At 42.1% G+C, this 18884-nt stretch overlaps 1 protein-coding gene across 8 annotated transcripts in view; it reads right to left on the bottom strand.

The window, feature by feature from the left end:
* Positions 1–2550: 2550 nt before the first annotated feature.
* Positions 2551–18884, bottom strand: part of LOC147192033 (RIMS-binding protein 2-like) — a 44300-nt gene continuing 27966 nt past the window's right edge. For 3 of the 8 annotated variants that reach the window (XM_086135445.1, XM_086135446.1, XM_086135450.1), the window contains 13 exons: positions 18344–18367; positions 17586–17737; positions 16103–16846; positions 15867–16022; positions 15502–15648; positions 13187–13289; positions 12561–12689; positions 10579–10742; positions 10072–10240; positions 9892–9992; positions 9216–9287; positions 8430–8594; positions 2551–5359 (listed from right to left, as the gene is read on the bottom strand). In XM_086135445.1, the coding sequence (XP_085991571.1) occupies positions 5135–5359; positions 8430–8594; positions 9216–9287; positions 9892–9992; positions 10072–10240; positions 10579–10742; positions 12561–12689; positions 13187–13289; positions 15502–15648; positions 15867–16022; positions 16103–16846; positions 17586–17737; positions 18344–18367 (2351 nt within the window). In that variant the 3' untranslated portion in view covers positions 2551–5134. The remainder of the gene's footprint in view (positions 5360–8429; positions 8595–9215; positions 9288–9891; positions 9993–10071; positions 10241–10578; positions 10743–12560; positions 12690–13186; positions 13290–15501; positions 15649–15866; positions 16023–16102; positions 16847–17585; positions 17738–18343; positions 18368–18884) is intronic. The other 5 variants (XM_086135447.1, XM_086135448.1, XM_086135444.1 and 2 more) reach the window with 5 other exon arrangements.

The following is an 18884-nucleotide window of genomic DNA, read 5'->3' as shown; positions in this document are numbered from 1 at the left end:
CACTGCACATTTCTGGACTGAGATGTCCGATGTTGTTCCCGGGATCTGTTGCAACCACTCATCTAGTTTGGGGGTCACTGCCCCGAGTGCTCCGACCACCACAGGCACGACTGTCACCTTTACCTTCCAGGCTCTCTCCAGCTCCTTTCTGAGCCCTTGGTATTTCTCGAGTTTCTCGTGTTCCTTCTTTCTGATGTTCCCATCACTTGGGACCGCTACATCCACTACAATGGCTTTCCTCTGCCCTTTATCTATGATCACAATATCTGGTTGGTTCGCCATTACCATCTTGTCAGTCTGGATCTGGAAGTCCCACAGGATCTTCGCTCTGTCATTCTCCAGTATATATATATATATGAGTGTATGTGTGTGTGTGTGTGTGTGTGTGTGTGTGTGTGTGTGTGTGTGTATTTTCTCCATAATAGCTCGTAATAAATTCTTTTACAACCGAACACGCGTTGTCATCATATGGTTCTTAAAGTCTTCCAAAGATCCACTGATGCCCCCTGAAGGCCTACAAAGTAACTGCACAGGATAAACGTCAAACATGATACAGGGAAGAGTCCATAGGTATCAAACTCAGGTCCCGGAGGGCCGCTGTCCTGTATGTTTTCCAAGTCTCCCTGTTGGAACACACCTGATTCAAATGATCAGATCATCAGCAAGCTCTGACATTGAACCTGTTGATTTGAATCAGGTGTGTTGCAACAGGGAGACTTGGAAAACATACAGGACAGCGGCCCTCCAGGACCTGAGTTTGACACCTACCTGTATGTGGTAGACCCGCTTCTACTACAGAGCAGAAGGTACAATAAAACTAGATCCACTCAATTCAATTCATACAACAGAATCATAGCTTCCTTTTCAACTTTAGCGGCCAAGTATTCACAGTCAATGCTTTTGAGGGAAAATTAAGATTAACGTGACTTCGATGAATATGCTTTTTAATTCCACTTTGTCTTATTTTATTCTTTGACTTTTTTAAAATTTTGTGCAGTTTGTAATTTGAAATACGTACATACATGCCGTGACTCACCAGTCTTACCAGTTAATATCCATCCAATTTTTAATTTGCTTATTCTCACGGATATATACTGTAGTAAGTTTTTATTTTTTTTATGACCATGTATAGTAAGGCTTATTTATTTCTTTATTATGATTTATTTTTTTTGAACGACCATGTATAGTCAGGCTTTTTGTTTTTATTGCGGCCATGAATCGTAAGCCGTTTTTTTTTTTTTTTTTTTTTTTAATGACCAGGTATATAGTAAGATGGGGTTTTTTTTTTTCTTTATGACCATGTAGAGTATAGGTGTCAAACTCAGGTCCTGGAGGACCGATGTCCTGCATGTTTTCCAAGTCTCCCTGTTGCAACACACCTGATTCAAATGAACAAGTTCAATGTCAGGCTTACGCAGAGGTTGCTGATGATCTGATCATTTGAATCAGCTGTGTTGCAACAGGGAGACTTGGAAAACATGCAGGACCGTGGCCCTCCAGGACCTGAGTTTGACACCTATGATGTAGAGCAAGGCTTTTTTGAAAACGGCCATGTATATTAAGGCGTTTTTTTTTAATGGCTGTGGAGTGTTCTATTAGCCTGCCATGCATATTTTTGGAACGTTGGAGGACACCGGAGAAAATCCACATGTAAACTCCGCAATGGAAGTCCGGAGCCATAATTGAACCCTGGCACCTCTGCATTATGAAGTGGACTTGCTCCACCAGTCAGCCACAGTGTCTCCTGGTTGCCAGTCTCGTTCTTGAAATATTAAAAATACAGGATACATTGCCATCAGGTGGCGAAAATTACAAATTGCAACCTTTCCAAGCATCCACAGTGGCCTTTACTGAAGGAGAACCAAAGCAACTCATGGAGTTTGTCAGCCATCATCCCAACAATCACACTGCTGGACAGTGGGAGGTATGATTTTGGCTCCAATTATGACAGGTGATCTGTGTGGCACCTATAGTGAACCAGGGTTCAAATAGTTTGGGATTTTTAATTATATATCATACGTAGTGTTTATTTTAGTTTTGACTTGTTTTTATTTTAATTCATTTAATTATAATTCGTTTTTTAGAGCAGGTTTGTTAGTTCTCAACTTTTTAAAAATGCCTTGTTTAATTTTTATTAGTTTTAGTGTTAGTTTGGAGGGGTTTTTTTTAAATGGAGTATTTGTTGAGTGCAAGAAAAGGAAAAAACGTTTGTAAGCATTGTTGAAGAAAGTAAAGTAAAATTCACAAATGGCTATTTGACGTTCCATCTTTTGAATGGACTAGCATTACCATCATAAATACAGATCTCATGGATGGGTATTAATTGAAAAATATATTTTTGGTTTAGTTGAATGAATAGTTCTCATGAACTATTATAACACTGCAGGGAACACGTCGCTAAAGTCAAATCCGCACCGGGTCAACAATGCCTATCAGAAGCTAGCGCTGTTAGCAGTACCACGCTATTTGTATACTAGCCCAAAAACAAACAAACAAAAAACTCTTCCAGTTTAGTAAACCACATACAGCTTACACAAATAAACGCAAATATTTTACAAAATATCAAATTTATTCAGGTTATAAAAGTCAGCTTTTTCTTTTTACATGCACACCCACACGATCACCATAAATACTGCCAAATAATTTGTTGTTTTTTTTCTCTCTCTCGCAACTTGAATCACAAAGATAGCACATACGGTGGAATATACATCTGATTTCGAAAGACACTATGAGAATGTTCATGATTTTTTTTTTTGTCAACTCAGTGCACTGATAAAAGGCTGTCACAAAATCAAGTAGAAATATTACAAAATGATCAACAGATGGAGTACAAAATAACAACAGCGTTCACGCCAAAAACACCCATATGTAATTGTATTATTATAACTCTTATTGTTTACACTTTGAGATGGAACAAATCAATCCGCGTCGCTATTAGTAAATGAATAAATATTTCACTATGAATTGACCTTTGTTTGGATCTTGAGATAAATACACTTGAATGTTGTATTTTGCACTAAAACATTTATGACTGGGTATGAAACATCCCCTCCTTTTTTTTAAACTCATTATTATTTGGCAATGGTTCTGATGAGTATATTTATGAATCACTTGCCTTATTTTTTATGTCTGTGTCTATGCTGCTGTCAAAAAGCAGTATGTACAGTAAGTATGTTTCTCTTTTGGACACAAAATACAGTAGCCTCTGAGTTACATTGTGGAGAATTAATCACTTCCAAATTCAGACATCTTGAAAAAAAAAAAAAAAGGATTTCCAAGATCTCACTTTGTACTATTTTGAAAATTTGATTTCCGTTTGTTTTTAAGTATACAAAAATGATTTCACGCAACAAAAGTTACTATTAGTAATAATTTTGCTCCGGGGCTCTACCATCCGGTCATTAAGTGTAAATTACTTTCACGTCACTGTGTGACAAATCCAGCGACATTACCAGAAGCTTTTGTAGCCAAGGCAATGAATATTGTATATGCGCTCAGTGTTGTATAACATCAGGTATTGAAATCACCGTGGTCTGAGCATTTTAGTGAGAGGAACACATTTGCACAAGCGCTGCACAATAAAATAAAATAAAATACGAGAGGTCTCCACTATAGGTCACCGTGGCAATGGCAGAGACTTGTATTATTATTATTTTTATTATTATTATTATAAAGCAGTGAGCCATCCAATGTGATGATAATATTTTTTTTCCAGTTCCACCTGCACTTTTTGATCACTGCAATAAAGAAATAAGTACAAATACATGATCTGTACATACTGTAAATATCAGCGAGAAAACGCCTACTTGTGTAAAAAAGTAGATATATATATGTATTTCTTATTTATTTATTATACTCATACAACCAACTTTTTTGATTTGTCGCTTTAATGAGGTTTGAACGTGGCTCTCTGCTTCTTTTAAAGATGTTCTATTCATATGATGACAAATGAGTGTAGGATTTTACGTCACGTGACGTGAGCTCTCGATTTTAAATGAATAAAAATAAAAAAAGACATGAGTGCATCACATCCAACAAATGTGACTTTCCATCCAACGGTCATACAATTTTGTGCAACAAAAATACATTTTGCATTAAACATAGCATCCCCCATCCTTTGCCATCAAAAACAATTGTGTCCAAACATCAATGTACTGTGATAATGTATTGAGGCTAAATGAATACAATGTCATTGTACGAATAATTATGAACCCAACTGATGTGATTTGACTTTCAAGGAGAAAAAAAAAAACCAAATTAACTCCAACAAGGAACGTCACACTTATGCTGTTTTTTGGTAAAGGCCACTGAGAGGCTCGCCTGGTGCTCCAAAAGCTCTTTTTGAATGAAAGCTTCATGACTTCAATCCATTTCTGATCAATCTTTCCCGACCACATACACCACCGCCGGTAGACGATATTGCACTGAATAAAACCTTTGGATTCTATTTTCGTAGACGGTTCACCTACGCCTTGGCACGAATGATGACACGTTTTGTTTGGAAGAAACTCTCTGAACCATTGAGCCTTGATTATTATTTTCACTATCATCGTTATTATACTCCTTCAAATCATCCAATTGGTTGACACAGCTATGGGGGTTGCAATCTCCAAGTGCCCATTCCGCGCCGCAAATTTCCTTCAGCCATGGCAAAAAAGAGCCATTTTAATTGCCCGTGATTGAAGTCGAGGGGGACCACACCCACAGCGGTGCAGCCCTCCGCCACCTGCGCTCTGTATTCACGCCGGTTTGCAAAACTAGACCCGCTTGCATTCGTGGCAAGTATCACCTCCGGATTTGTATTTTTCAACCTGTTCACATCTGAAACATACTGCACAAACTATGTAACTATTACCAGGTACCCTGTATGAGAGAATGTTTCTACAACAAAAAAGATTCAACTTGACATTATGAAAACAATCTCTTGATTTAAAATACATCACAGTCATGGTTTTTTTTTGTATGTGTATTTTTGTTTGTTTGTTTTTTTTGTGGTCGCTTCCATCTTGATTTTGGCACTACACAAAACGTCATTGATTTGGATCACAGAGGAACTGAACCATATTCTGTCTGGCTCGTCCAGTCCTGGAGAAAACATCAGAAAGTGGAGCGGCTACGCTGTACATGTCGGCTTTTATTTGGCAGGAGACAGTCGCTTGAGTAGCTTCTTGCCCTTGGAGAGGAGTCCTTTCTTCTTCTTGTTGGCTAAATCTTGAGGGTTGCCGGTGTCCAGGGGAAGGCTGGGGATTCTCCTTGTCGGACTGAGTGGTCTCATGGTGCCCGGCAGCAGCGGACGAACGATTGGGGACGGCGCGCGTACGGGTGTCACGTCGTTATCGACGCGGGTTTCCGGGGTGATCTGAGGAGAGAGGCGATGGGGAAGGAAGCAAGGAAGTGTTGGACGGTAGAATGTTGTTTCCTTGGGAACACAAGTTGATACCTCTAGGTAATGATAATTTTAAGACACGTTTGCCATATTTACAGAAATATACAAATATACAGAGTACACATAGGAGGGTCAGGTCTATGGTGTCCGTAACATTTTCACCCGTTCATTGTCTATATTTGTCACTGGAGCCAATTCCGGCTGACAAAGAGTTGGGATACACCGTGGACAAGTCGCAACCAATCACACTCTCATCCAGTTGTGGACGATTTAGAGATTAAAAATGAAGCTAAGTTGCTTGTGATTTGTAATGGAAGACCGTGCCAAAAATCAAAAAGTAGTTTTGAATTAGTACATTTATTTAAAAGGAGTCATATCACACTAAATCAACTTTTTGGAGCTTTTAGCCAAATGCTAATTGCTCACTAAAAGCATCCCCATAGTGGTGTTTTCCTCCATTCACCCATCCCTGAGCATTCCTGCTCATTCCCAGAAAACGACTCTGTCCTCACTTTTCAAAGTGAGGAGCCATCCCACCGTACCGCCCCTGCAGACGAAACACACAGCCACTTTCTCAGGGCGGCCACCAGTGAAACACTTTCATTTTTTGCACCGGACTTGGTGACAAGTGGCTCCGTTCACACACTGGATCCCATTCACTTGAATGAGAAGCCTCCCGCGGAGTGTCGCCGCTTGCCCGGCCTGACGTTTGTGGGGATGGCGACTCTGGGCAACCGCTGACCGGCCGCGGACAATGACTTGACTCGAAGGGGGGGCCAAATTAATGACAGCGAGTTCGGAGTGATGTGTGCTGTGGGGCCTTTTGGGACTATGTTTCATAAGAAATGAGTTCTCCATGATGCCGTAGGTAATATAAAATCATATACCGTATTTTCCGGACTATAAGTCGCTCCTTAGGATAAGTCACACCAGCCATAAAATGCATAATAAAGAAGAAAAAAAACATACATAAATCGCACTGGAGTATAAGTCGCATTTTGGGGGGAAATTTATGTGATAAAATCCAATCCCAAGAACAGACATGTTATCTTGAAAGGCAAATAAAAATAAAAATAGAGAACAACAGGCTGAATAAGTATGTTACAAGCTAACGTTACATGACGCATAAACAAAGAACGTGCCTGGTATGTTCACGTAACATATTAAGACTTATTCAGATAACTATTGCATAAAGAACATGCTCACAAGTTTACCAAACCATCAGTCTCTCTCCAAATCACTAAATCCAATGAAATCTTCATCCTCGGTGTCTGTTTGAAACAAGTCTGCCAACTCTGGAGGTAGAAGATGTGGCGCTTCCTATTCTACATCGCTTACGTCACATATTGTCGACTTGTCAACACAGGCCTAGAGCGCCCTCTTGCGGTTTAGTGTGTAAATAACATGTGAAATGATATAATAATGTGTTAAGAATTTCACACATAAGTCGCACCAGAGTATAAGTCGCACCCCCAGCCAAACTATGAAAAATACTGTGATTTATATTCCGAAAAAATACGGTATATGCTGCAAATTAACGGCAAAAAGTTTAAAATACCATCACACGGCCCTTTAAATTGGAATTTGGGAATTCTCGCCAGAAACATGAAGTCAACATAATCTGCTTTCCCGGACCACATAAAATGATGTGATGGGCCAAATATGGCCCCCGCCCATGAATTTGACACCCATGACCTAGTTGTGTTAAGGTTTCAAATTTTAATGTGATAATTTCTACATTACTGTGATTTGGGACGCACCTGCATGTTTGAACAAAAGGACAATGAACAAATGCGGTAGAAACACTGAGGAGGCAGTTGAGTTTGACAGAGCCAGAGGAATCCACCACCAGTCCGCCATGAGGGAACACATAGTAAGAGTAGAGTCTTAGCAAGTACAACACCCAGGAACACAACTGGAGATACCAGGCTTGTCTTCTAATGCGTTAGCTTGACACACTCTTTTGTTTGCTCTATTTTTAAGTGAGATAATACGTTGTTGTTATTTTAAAAAGCTTTTTGTCACTTCAAGCTTGAGCGCATTAGAGCCGCTAGTTTGGTATCTCAAGTTGTTGACTTACTGTACGGGGGGGCAAATGGTGTGAAATGAATCATTTTCGTTTGCCCTCCGTTTTTTTTTTTTTGTTATTGTTGGACAAGCAGGGTGAGAGGCAGGGGGAATGAAACAAAAAGGCAGAAAATGTAGCAGCGTAAATCACCATCAGAAAGAACCCACAGACCACAATGCACCACAATGAAAACATTGACACACACAACAACAGAGAGAGAGGGCCAAAAGAAGGTTTTTAATATCCAATTTTGGTTGTCTTTTCATGTCTTTTATTGTTCCTTTGTAACAATACAGTTCGGATGTCTCAGTGCTGCCGGTAATTTTTGGCCTCAAACAGAGCTGAAAAATAGATTGATGTGTGTGCAACATACATCAAGAAACAAAGCCTCTTTTCGGGAAACACAACAGTCAAGAGTCATTACAAAATGGAAGCGTTACCAAAAAGACATGCTTTTGTGTATGTGTGTTTGTTTTCCTCCAATGAGTTTTTGTTTCCAGTGTTGCAGTTAGGTGTTCTTAAAGCACTTGTCATTCTTGTTGCCGTACACAATAACCACAATGAGATTTGCGTGTTTCAGTGCAAAGAGGTACAAATGGAAGGAAATGAGTTGAGCCTCCTCAAGCATGCAAGAACCCGCAACCCCCATTTCCCCGCAGAGCCTATCCTCTCTCTGTCCATGTCAGGCTTTGCTTCTTCCTTTCTCTGAGACTCAGAAAGGTATTACACTCGATTGCTTTTCATTTTTGGTCGCCCCCCCCCTTTTTTTTTTCCTGACGGTGACGGCGCAGGGGGTGGGGGAGTTGTTAGTCGGTCACCACAGCCACCACACGGACAATAAACACACACGATGGAGAGCACGCGCATGGCAACGTGGAGCAAAGCGAGAGACGGAAATCAAGAGAAAGAGAGGAGACGGAGGAATGCATGAACACAGGGGCCTTAGCGCTGAGAGCGGCGATGGTGATGATGTACCCGTTTGCCCTCCGGGACGCTGGCGGCAGAGTTGGCAGGGAGCCGGTTGGCGGGCTCCTCGGGGTGGAAGTGGGAGGGCGTATCGGTCAGATACACCTCCACGTCGTCAGGCACTTCTTCCAGGAAGTTGGAGGGAACCAGACCACGGTGACCGTTGATCTCACCCTGTGGAAAGGAGGGAAGCAAACGTTTCAGTGCCCAGATTGGGATTCTGAATGCCCCATTGTCAAGTTTGTATGAAAGTATTTTCTCAAATATAAAGTTGGGTTGTCTATTTCTGAATAATTTAGAAAAATATCATGGCTAGCTAGCTTGCTAACATCAGAGCTAGTTGAGGTAGTGCTATGCTAGCCAGCTTTTGCTCAGCGGTAAAGCGAATGCCGTGATTTGTAGAATAATTTTTTTCTGCCACCCCGTCAAAAATAAATAAATAAATACATAAACAAATACAAGTTTGAGTTTTTGGCCTCCCCACATACTGTGCATGTACACAGCGTACAGAAGGTAACTCAATGTGTTTCGGAAAATTAAAAGTACAGCATTCATTTGTGATATTTCACCGTATATGTTTTTAAATCAATTCAGCTCTTGAAATGGAAGCATTCTTTGCACTGCATTTCCTCAGTCCTAATAATGATTTGTGTTTGAAGTCATATATGCATCAAAATACAAAATATTGCATGGGACCGTCAAGCCTTGGAATTTCTACGGAAATGTGTGACATTGGTAATGTTAGGATGTAGAATACGGATGGCAACATTCAATAAGATTAATGAAGACACTCACATAATAGAAACCGTCTTCATCAATATCACCAAAGACTGCGATGATGTCACCGGTGCAAAAGGTCAGCTCGGCCTATCAGAGAAAGGAAAAAGATACTTGATATGCAGATGAGCAAAAAGTTTTTTAAAATTTGTTTTTAAGACGGTAACGCATATGAAGTTTCATTCCCGAATTGGAGGAACTTTTCAGACATTTCATTGCTTTGGAATTATTATACTAAAAGCAACATCACTAAGCTAATTACTCCAAACATAAGCAGAGCAAGGGTACATCCGACAATCAGCTGTTCAACTATTTTCATTTGCAACCCTATAATTAGAGTACCCTGACACTAAAATTACATTTGTATTCAAATACTTCATTTCATTGCTAAGCATTGATTTGGCAATATTGTTTAACCCTTTCATGCACCCTGTAACCTGATAACATGATAAGCTGTCCAGTGTAGTAACCGCTGTCCCTGATAGGTTTAAATAGATGTTTTCAGTTGCCTGAGTATCTGCAGCAGGATTGCACCAAAAAGCAAAATAGCTAAAAAAATAATAATGCTGATGGATGAGTTAAACGGTGATTGATTTCGCTGAAAACTCTCAAATAAAAAAGGCCAGGGGTTTTTTTTTTTGGTGCGGAATTTGTCCTCCAGTTCTGCAATGACATACTGTGTTGTTTGCGATACCTCAACGTCAACATTAGGTGAGCTCTCCCGGGGGTCGTAATCATACAGAGCCACCATCCTCCTGGAGGCTTCACCTCGGCGGACGCCTCTCCTGTTCTGCTCTGAAAAGCCACGATCATTGACTTTATGTCATCCAACATTTAGTCATCGGTGGACTTGCGTTCATCTGACGTTTAGTACCTAATCTGTCCACCGGGGTGCTGAGAGGCAGGAAGCCTTGTTTGATGAGCTGATCCATGGTTTCATCATCCTCGGCTCGTATCTCGGAAACCATGTTACATGGGATCAGCCCCATCCTTCCCCTCACTTCTCCTCTGTAGAACCCGTCGGTGTCTTTATCCCCATATATCTGGTGAAAAAGAGGCAGCAATACGGTCCAGGTGTGAAGATAAATATTCAGTACTGCAAAGAACGCATGCAGGGAAACCAATGATAGATTGGTGTAGCACTTTATACTCAATACTAGGTCCACAAAAAATACTAGAAAAAAAGTCGTAGAATTAGGAGAATAAAGAAAAAAAACTAAAGACGGAAATACAAAGATTTCATTTTGACGGAAGAACAAGGATATAATTTTAAGAATTATATTTAAATTTTGAAAGGAAAAAATGCAATTTTACAAGAACAACAACAACAGGCAGAGTCAGGTCAAAATATATATATATATTTTTTAATTTTAACTCCCACCCTGATGATTTGACCCTCTTTGAAGGGCAACTCCTCGTCGGCAGCGTCTGGGTTCGGGGACATGGACAGGGGGTCGTAGTCAAAGAGCGCCACAAATACCCGGAAGGTCTCCTCTGTCTCCGACTCATCAAAGTAGGTGGGAGAATGATGATCTCGGTAGCCATCTTGAACACAGAAATAAAAAAATGAAACGGTGGCTCGAGACACAGATGGAGTAAAGTCGACAGCATTTTCATTTGCAAAAAGGATGGAAATCATTTTGGGGCTAAAACGTGTGACGGTGTGCTAGAAATTGCCCTTACCAAAAGTGTACGAACACGAACAGATTAAAATACACATTGATCGTATTTTTTGGGGAGTGTAGCAGACAAAAGAAGGAGCAAGACAGACCACGGTGCAACACGCAGGAAATGACACACGGACAAGAGACAATATGAGGAACACACAGTGCTGTGCCATGCACGGAACATACAACATCTTGAACTAATATAACCTTACAGTACATTGCAATATCAACACAGTATTCTAGTACGTACAACTTTAGAAGGATAGTCCACGCAGACTTTATAAAGTAATTTCTTGGCCGTGGACACTGCAGAGTGAATCTCTTAGCATCACGCTTAATACCCTAAAAACTCAAGCACGATCATTCCCTGATATGCGTATGCCGCAAAAAAACATTCTCTTTATTTTGTTTTATCCTGTCAACAGATGATGCATCGACCCCAAATGTCCAACCAAACTCAAAAGTTCATGCTGAAAATGCTTCCATAAAAGTGTGGCTCATAGCGCAAAGAGGGAGGGATCTCAGCAGGCTCAGTGAAGTGAAGGGAGCGGTCTCAGTCGCCAACCGTGGACAACCCGGATCACTTGAGTGGTGGGACCGCCATATCTGTGCAGTGCGATCATGCCATTCAGCGGTGTGAGTAAGAATCAAAGAGAAACAGGCAACTTGCAGGGAGGGTTGCAAAATTCGGCAATTTTCAAAGTTGGAAACTTACTTGGAGAGGAATGAACATACAATATTTGGTATAAACGGGTATTTATTTACTCAAATGGGCGAGATTGAAAGGTGATATTGACTCTAATGATAATTACAATAACACATGATGTGTATATACATTAGTGTCGTCAAGTGAGTACACATTTTAAGTTTTTTTCTTTAACCCTTTAATGCACCCTATAACCTGATAACATGATAAGCTGTCCACTGTAGTTATCGCTGTCCCTCAAAGGGTTGATCACAATTCATCGCATTTTCCTACCTCGACTGTTTTCGATGAAGCTTGTAACGTATAATTGAGTAAAATCTCAGAATTAAGGCCACACCATCAAAGTATATTTCGATTCATATATTTCAGGCCTGTGTGGGTTTTCTCCGGGTACTCCGGTTTCCTCCCACATTCCAAAACCATGCATGGCAGGCTTATTGAACACTCCAAATTGTCCCTAAGTGTGAATGTTAGCGCGGATGGGTGTTCGTCTCTGTGTGCCCTGCGATTGGCTGGCAACCGGTTCAGGGTGTTTGACACCCCTGCCTACTGCCCCTAGACGGCTGGGATAAGCTCCAGCACGCCCCGCGACCCTTGTGAGGATAAAGCGGATCGGAAAATGATTGATGGATAGATTTCTTTGATAATTGGATGCAGTTCTTCGCCCGTAAAATATCAAATAATTTGATGAACAAAACTGATTCGGGTTTACAGCCATCATTCTTATGAAAGAAACAATTCCACTAAACAGTCCCGCATCGTTGATTTGTGAGGCCACATGGAAGTATCCTGCTTTTATATTTAAGTTTCCAACTTGGAATATTTCCTAAATCATCCAATCGAAATGTGACAGTGAAAGCCTCCCAAAAATGACGGGAAATTTTCCGGCCTTTTGCAACAGCTCCTCCTTGCCATTTGCCAACTTGCTGGTGGCATCGTGGCCGGCGTGCTGTGGCGGCATCAGACAGGACCGCAGGCTGCAGCACGTACCATGGGGAGACCTGGTGCCGCCACCGTGCCTGCGGGAAGTACTGGTCCTGAACCGAGCTACTCTGCCATAGTTATTCTTCTCGGTGTTGGGGGACATGTTTCCCTCACTGTTATTCTCAGAGGTTACTTCTACAGAAAACACCAATCAGAAGGTGCCGAGGTTACAAGGCCAACATCATTCCATCCAAAAGGTAAACTGGACATGAATGTAAGAAGACAGAATAATGTTGGAAAATAGAAAGACATTTCGAAAGTTCAGGCGGCCGGTCAAGGTTATGAGAAGATGCCTTCTGTAATCATTGTCAAAAAAAAAAAATCGCAGTTGATTTCAGCAGATCATAGCACATGTTTCCGCATTTGGGAGATTTTGGATGTGTTGATGGAAAAAACATTTTGAAACCATGTCTATTTATGATGCAAAAAAAGGAGATGACCTATTGTACAGTATAAAGATTAGATGGTGTCATTCCACGTATTTTTATTTGAATTAAAAGACTAGAATTTGTCTATCTAAGGAAAAAAAAAGTTTTGATTGTTACTGCAAAACACGGCATGAAACATTCCCAAACAATTGACATCGATGTTACTTACGGAACCTAACATAAATGAAACCAGGTGATACTGACCGATGGCAGGGACCATCAGAGGTCGTCTCTGAGGCTGCGAGCCTCCGTGACGAATCCTTTGCCCGCTCTCCCGGTCATGACGGCCTCTCGAGGGTGTGTTTAACTACAATGCAAAAGATGAGCAACTATTCACATGCCGTCCGCAGACAAGCGAGCTCATTTTCCCCACCGTTGTGTTTGTGACCAAATATACAGTCATGTGCGATGACATACTCTTGACAAAATTGGATGTAAACAAACTCATGCAACGCTCGCAGACAGGTACACTGAAACACAGACACGCTGACGCACACACATATGCACACAAACAAGCCCACGAGAAGTTTTATTGTTCCAAAAATGACAATTGTAATTATTAAGTACAAAGTAAGAATCGGGGAAATAAACCAAGGATTTGTGAAGCGCCTCCTGTCATGTTAGCCCCTAATTTTTAATCCACCCACCCATTGATGCCCCCGGTACAATAGAACATCCAAAGTCGAAATGCACGCAAGTGAAAGTTAGACCCGAACTAAAACTCCCTTGGTGATTCAAAAGTCAAATAAGACCAGAAAAGTAACGGGTGTTGATTGGGTATTGCTCTTAATGTACCGCGCAGCCCATGTTTCCATTCAAGTTCATTCTAGCAAGTAGATGCGAATGTTCAGGATAATGTTCCTGTTCCTGTTATTTGGGGATAAGGACCAAGCTGTCAGGATCCGTTCTTGTTTGATTAGTTTTTTCAGTCTCCAGCTAGAGAATGGGCGTTCCCTCATGAGACACACCTGTCCCGAATCTGGCCTCGTTACTTCTCTCCTTTAAAAGCCATGTCACGGCGACAACTGGCTGTCGGATTATTAAGCCTTGCTCATGACTCTGTCCCTAAATGCTTTCATTCTTGGCATTCTCTGTATTTTTACCCTCGTAATTCAGGGTATTTTTACTTTAAGCATTGTTGTTATTATTCTCGATTTATATCTTTGTGTATTGGATTGGATTGTCCTTTGAGTTGACAATTGTGTTTTTTCTTGCTCCTTGCCTTTTGCAAGGACTTTTGGTTTGTTCTCGTCTTTTCCTGGTTCTTTGTTACCAGCGTCCTTCATTGTACTTTGTTGGTCTAGTGTTTTTAATCAATAAATATACTTGTTCTATTCAGAATCCTTCTGGACACCTGACATGAATAGCAAGAATCTAGAAATCCGGAGTAATTGACAGCACTCTAAAAAAGAATTGCCTGTAGATGCAATAAGATGACAGCAAAGCAGAAGCTTCCTATCTTCAAAATAATTCCTTCTTTGGCGTCAAGATGGAACCAAAACATATAACTCTACATTCGACGGGGCTTTGGCCTAAGCAGAAAAACAAGGCGACTTTTAGCCAATAGAGAATCGGTTAAAAAAAATAATACTTCAGTCATCCCAAAACTATCAAATCTTCAGACCTCTCAACCGCTAAATGCAACATTTACAACTTCCAGCCAAAATCAATTCACATTGGTTTCCCTGCAGGGGAAGGATAAGATCAGTCTGTGGCGCAAATGCATCATCAGTAAGTTGGTTTGCCTACCACCAATCAACCACACAGATGACGAAGAACAACAGGAGGGGCAACCCATTAGATAAAGTCGTGGTTTGTGCTCACATTTTGTGTATTTGCAGGTTATTTGGAGAACAAATGTTGTTACTGTGTGTGTTTTTATACGACACAAAACCGGGCCCTTTTTAAAAATTAAAACAAATAATTTTGGTGTTTTTAGGGGGATTGGAACGGATTATTTGCATCTCTACTCATTTCAATGCTGAAAAATGATTTGCAATACGAGAGTGATCATGATAACAAATTTGCCTTCTGAAGGCACCACAGCATTTGTCTGTCACTAGTTTTACTTTAACCTAGTTTTATCAAACTGCTTAAAAGATGGTTTTTATTTCATCAAGTGGCTGGACAAAATAAAATCATCTGGATCCAGATACTTTTTAAGGAGATGCATAGCCTACTTAAAAAAGTATCTGGATGCAGATGACTTTACTTCATGCAACCACGAGATGAAATAAAATTGAGTAAATTAAGACTAAAATGAATAAATGCACTTCTCAATATTTCCTGTTTTGTTTTAAAATTAGAACCATCTGACTGGTGTCACAGAACAATTTGTATTCGACTTTGGAGGTTCCACTGTGCTGAACTCGGCAAACACGCTAACAACACATATCAAATGCAAGAAAAGGCAGCAGTGAAGTATCTGTGCCTGTGCAGTTCACTAAAACCAACAGTAAATTTGGATGGTCATGAGTGAGTCTTTCTGCTTGAAGTACAGTAAGTGCAAAGAACTGCACCTTGGGTGTGTTGTGCGAGTTGCGTCGGCGTCCCTCGTCCAGCTGCATCTCTGAATACAGTTCCTCCTCATCCTCTTCCATGATGTCAGACAGGTCAGAGCCGCGGCTGCTCTCGCTGTGATAATCTTCATTGTGACTATAGTGAGGCTTTTGACAGTCACACACAAACACACAGACCCACTTGTTTAAGTGCACATACATACAGACGTGCACACGCCAAACACGCATGACGAATGAATGCACACACAGTGACGCCGGCGAGGTCGTGTTGGTGTGCAGCACTCACGCTCTTGTAAATAGACTTTTCTTCTAAGGTCAGTCTATTCAAAGCGATGCCGTGAGAAGGCTTGCCGCGTTTCACATACCGGCCTTCCTAGTTCGGAGCCTCGGAGGAACTCATCGACCGAAGGTCCTCTTCGTCGGCGATGCGCCAACGCCTCCTCGTCTTCCTCTTCCTCATCGGAGTGACGCTGGTGGAAGGACTGACCCTGTTCACCATAGCTAACAGGTCTCCGGCCCCCCTGAAATGTCAGACCCAAAGGGTACTGTTGACATGTTGCCATGACAACCACAAGAACGTCTTGACGCGGTATTGTCAGACCTTGCCGCTCTCGGCCGCCACCCTCTGCGCCGCTTCCCGGGCGATGGCTTTGGCCACATTGTCTGGGATGAGATTGCCTCTCGGCTGTGGTAGGATCCTCTGAGGGGAGGGGGAACGTGGATTGCCAGGGGGAGGAGGCTCAAGGGTGTGGCCCTGCATGGGTACAGGCGCCTGGGACGAAGGGGAGCGTGTAAGGTCCCAACCGGGCGGGGCGGCGGCCGTGTGGTGGCCGGAGGCTTGCTCTTTGGCATCCAGGTCTCTGGCACTTACTGGTCTCTGAGGTACGGGGTGGGGATGAGCGTGGGGCTGCAGAGGCAGTCGGTGCTGAGGCCTGGGGCCTTGATGGAGGTGCAGGGGCTGCGGATGGGGATGCGGCGTTCGACTCTGGTTCGGGTGGGGCAAGCCTGGGTGAGAGAGTACCGGGAGGGGTTGAGGGTGTGGAGGATGGGGCTGTGGGAGTGGTTGTCCGTGGGCTTGGGGCGGGGCAGGGAGCTGCGGGATGACATGAGGGTGGTGAGGCGACGTAAGGTGAGGCTGGCCGTGGGGATGGGGATGCATCGGCGCTGGCAGAGGAAGCGGAGGTAGAGGCACGAGCAGGTTGTTTGGAATGAGGGCGACGTGGGAGTCCTGGGACTCTCCCTGTGCGGACAGCGTCCTGACGATGACCTCCCTTGCCTCCAGGCACTGTATCCTGGTCAGTTCCACGGTCACATAGTCTGCCATTGGGAACATCACCTCTGCTATCTGATTCCAAGACACACACGAGCGATTGGCAACGGCAAGGAAAGTCATTTATACTTCATATTTCCTCTCTTCATGTCACACACATGTTCGTGTCACACACAGACAAGAACCCCCGCCACCCCAAAAAACTAATAACTCTGCCACACATCCTCTTGTGTCTATTGATGTTGTCAGAAAATATCTGAAAATGTGTATTTAAGCTTTTTAAGATACATTCAATCTAAGTGAAACGTTTGCCCTACAGGTCAAATGGAGGAACGGTAAATTTCTGACAATAATGGGATTTTTTTTCTTCGCATCCTTTTCTATTCAGTTAACTGAAGCCAACTGGAAGATGAGAGAAGACAGACTTCTAACCGAGCATCAAACTCAATAAATAAAACCATCTTTGCAAATAAAAGGTTGAGTCAGTCTTCTTGTCACCAGAGGGTAGAAAAAGGTTTTTCGAACATCTTAATCCTGAGTCATAAACCTTACACTGTCAAGAATTGGTGGTATTGTAATAATAATAATAATAATAATGCATTTTATTTAAAAGTGCCTTTCATGCCACCCAAGGACACTGTACAGACAATAAGAAAATACAATGTAAAAATTGTCTCCACAAGTGACCCGTTTCTGAGCCACTGAACCCCTGAGATTCTATGTAAACCCAAATCCACCCCTCACTGTAATAAAAATGCTTTATCAGAGTTGGTCGTACATGACCGGAGTACGGGTAACAAAACATCCACCTGACCTTCTGCCCTTTAGTGCAGACAGCGTAGCCAAGGACGTTGGCACCATTGGATGTGCCTGTGGGAGACAATAGGGGAGGCTTCCAGCGGACCTGCAGGACCCCGGGTGCCTGCCCACAGAGCACTTGTACATCTTGCGGAGGCAGGGGAGGACCTGAGAAGTATAAGAGAGAGGATGTGAATTTCTTTCATCTTCAATATCCAATAGGTGACATACAAACAAGAAAAGCATTCCACAAAAATGCACCAACATGGAATAGGAAGGGTTGTGATGTGGTTGCGGAACATCTCAAAAGAACTACATGGGCTCATTTATGAGTGCATGCTGCATAATGTGCAATGTTGTGATTAGGTGACACCGCTTAGTGGGCTAAATTCACATCAAAACGCCAGTGTGTGATACTTCATGTGCAATCTGTCAAAATAAGGCACATGCACACCTGCATTTATGCAGAAACAAATGCGTACTCAATACAATACAATACGGCCGTTCCAGTGAGCCACTGTAAATGGCATAATGGCTAAGCCGGGCTACACCATAGGCGAGGAAAATGACTCATCGGGATAATAAGTGATCATATCTTGTAGTGCTCGGTATTGTGCTAATTAGTCATGTGCCCCCGAGGAAATCTGAGCAAAACCCATTTGATTTGGTTTTCGAAATAAAATCGGGATTTATTCAGTGAATACAAATGCCTTAGGCTCATTCAGGAGTGAGACGTATGTGAAATGAAGCTCGGGATTGATATTTGATTCTGACCTGTTCTGCAATAGGGTGTTGGACCTAGACAAGATACAATACACAACAATGGCACAGTAAGGAAATGTGGGACCTGTACTCACCCGCAAAATAGTACAGCCCGTTCACCAGTCACAACATCATGCACACATGCTTATTATTATGAGCTCTAATGCACGCTGCCTTTTAAAAATCCTCTTTTTACCTATTACGAGACGGCGCGCTCATTTAAGTGCAGGCGTTCAACAAGGCCAAACACCTGCATCCCCCGTCTTGATGAGTCAGACCGTTTGTTAGACGGTGAGCCAGAGAGAAAAGAAATAGCTACGTACCGTATTGGCCCGAATATAAGACGGCCCTGATTATAAGACGACCCCCTCTTTTTCAAGACTCAAGTTTGAAAAAAGACTTTGTGAACACCAAATTAATTTTTATACAGAAAATAATTACAGTACATCTGAAACAAATGCTAACAATATATTTGAGAGAAAAAGCATGTTATTTTGCCTCATTCGAATCTTAATATGTAAACTAAAGTGCAATCACATTCGTAAATGAATGG

The sequence above is a fragment of the Hippocampus guttulatus genome, chromosome 17 (assembly GCF_054856545.1).
Source record: "Hippocampus guttulatus isolate MCC_2025c chromosome 17, RoL_Hgut_1.0, whole genome shotgun sequence".
Classification (NCBI taxonomy): domain Eukaryota; kingdom Metazoa; phylum Chordata; class Actinopteri; order Syngnathiformes; family Syngnathidae; genus Hippocampus; species Hippocampus guttulatus.
This window is presented reverse-complemented; position numbering and strand designations above follow the sequence as displayed.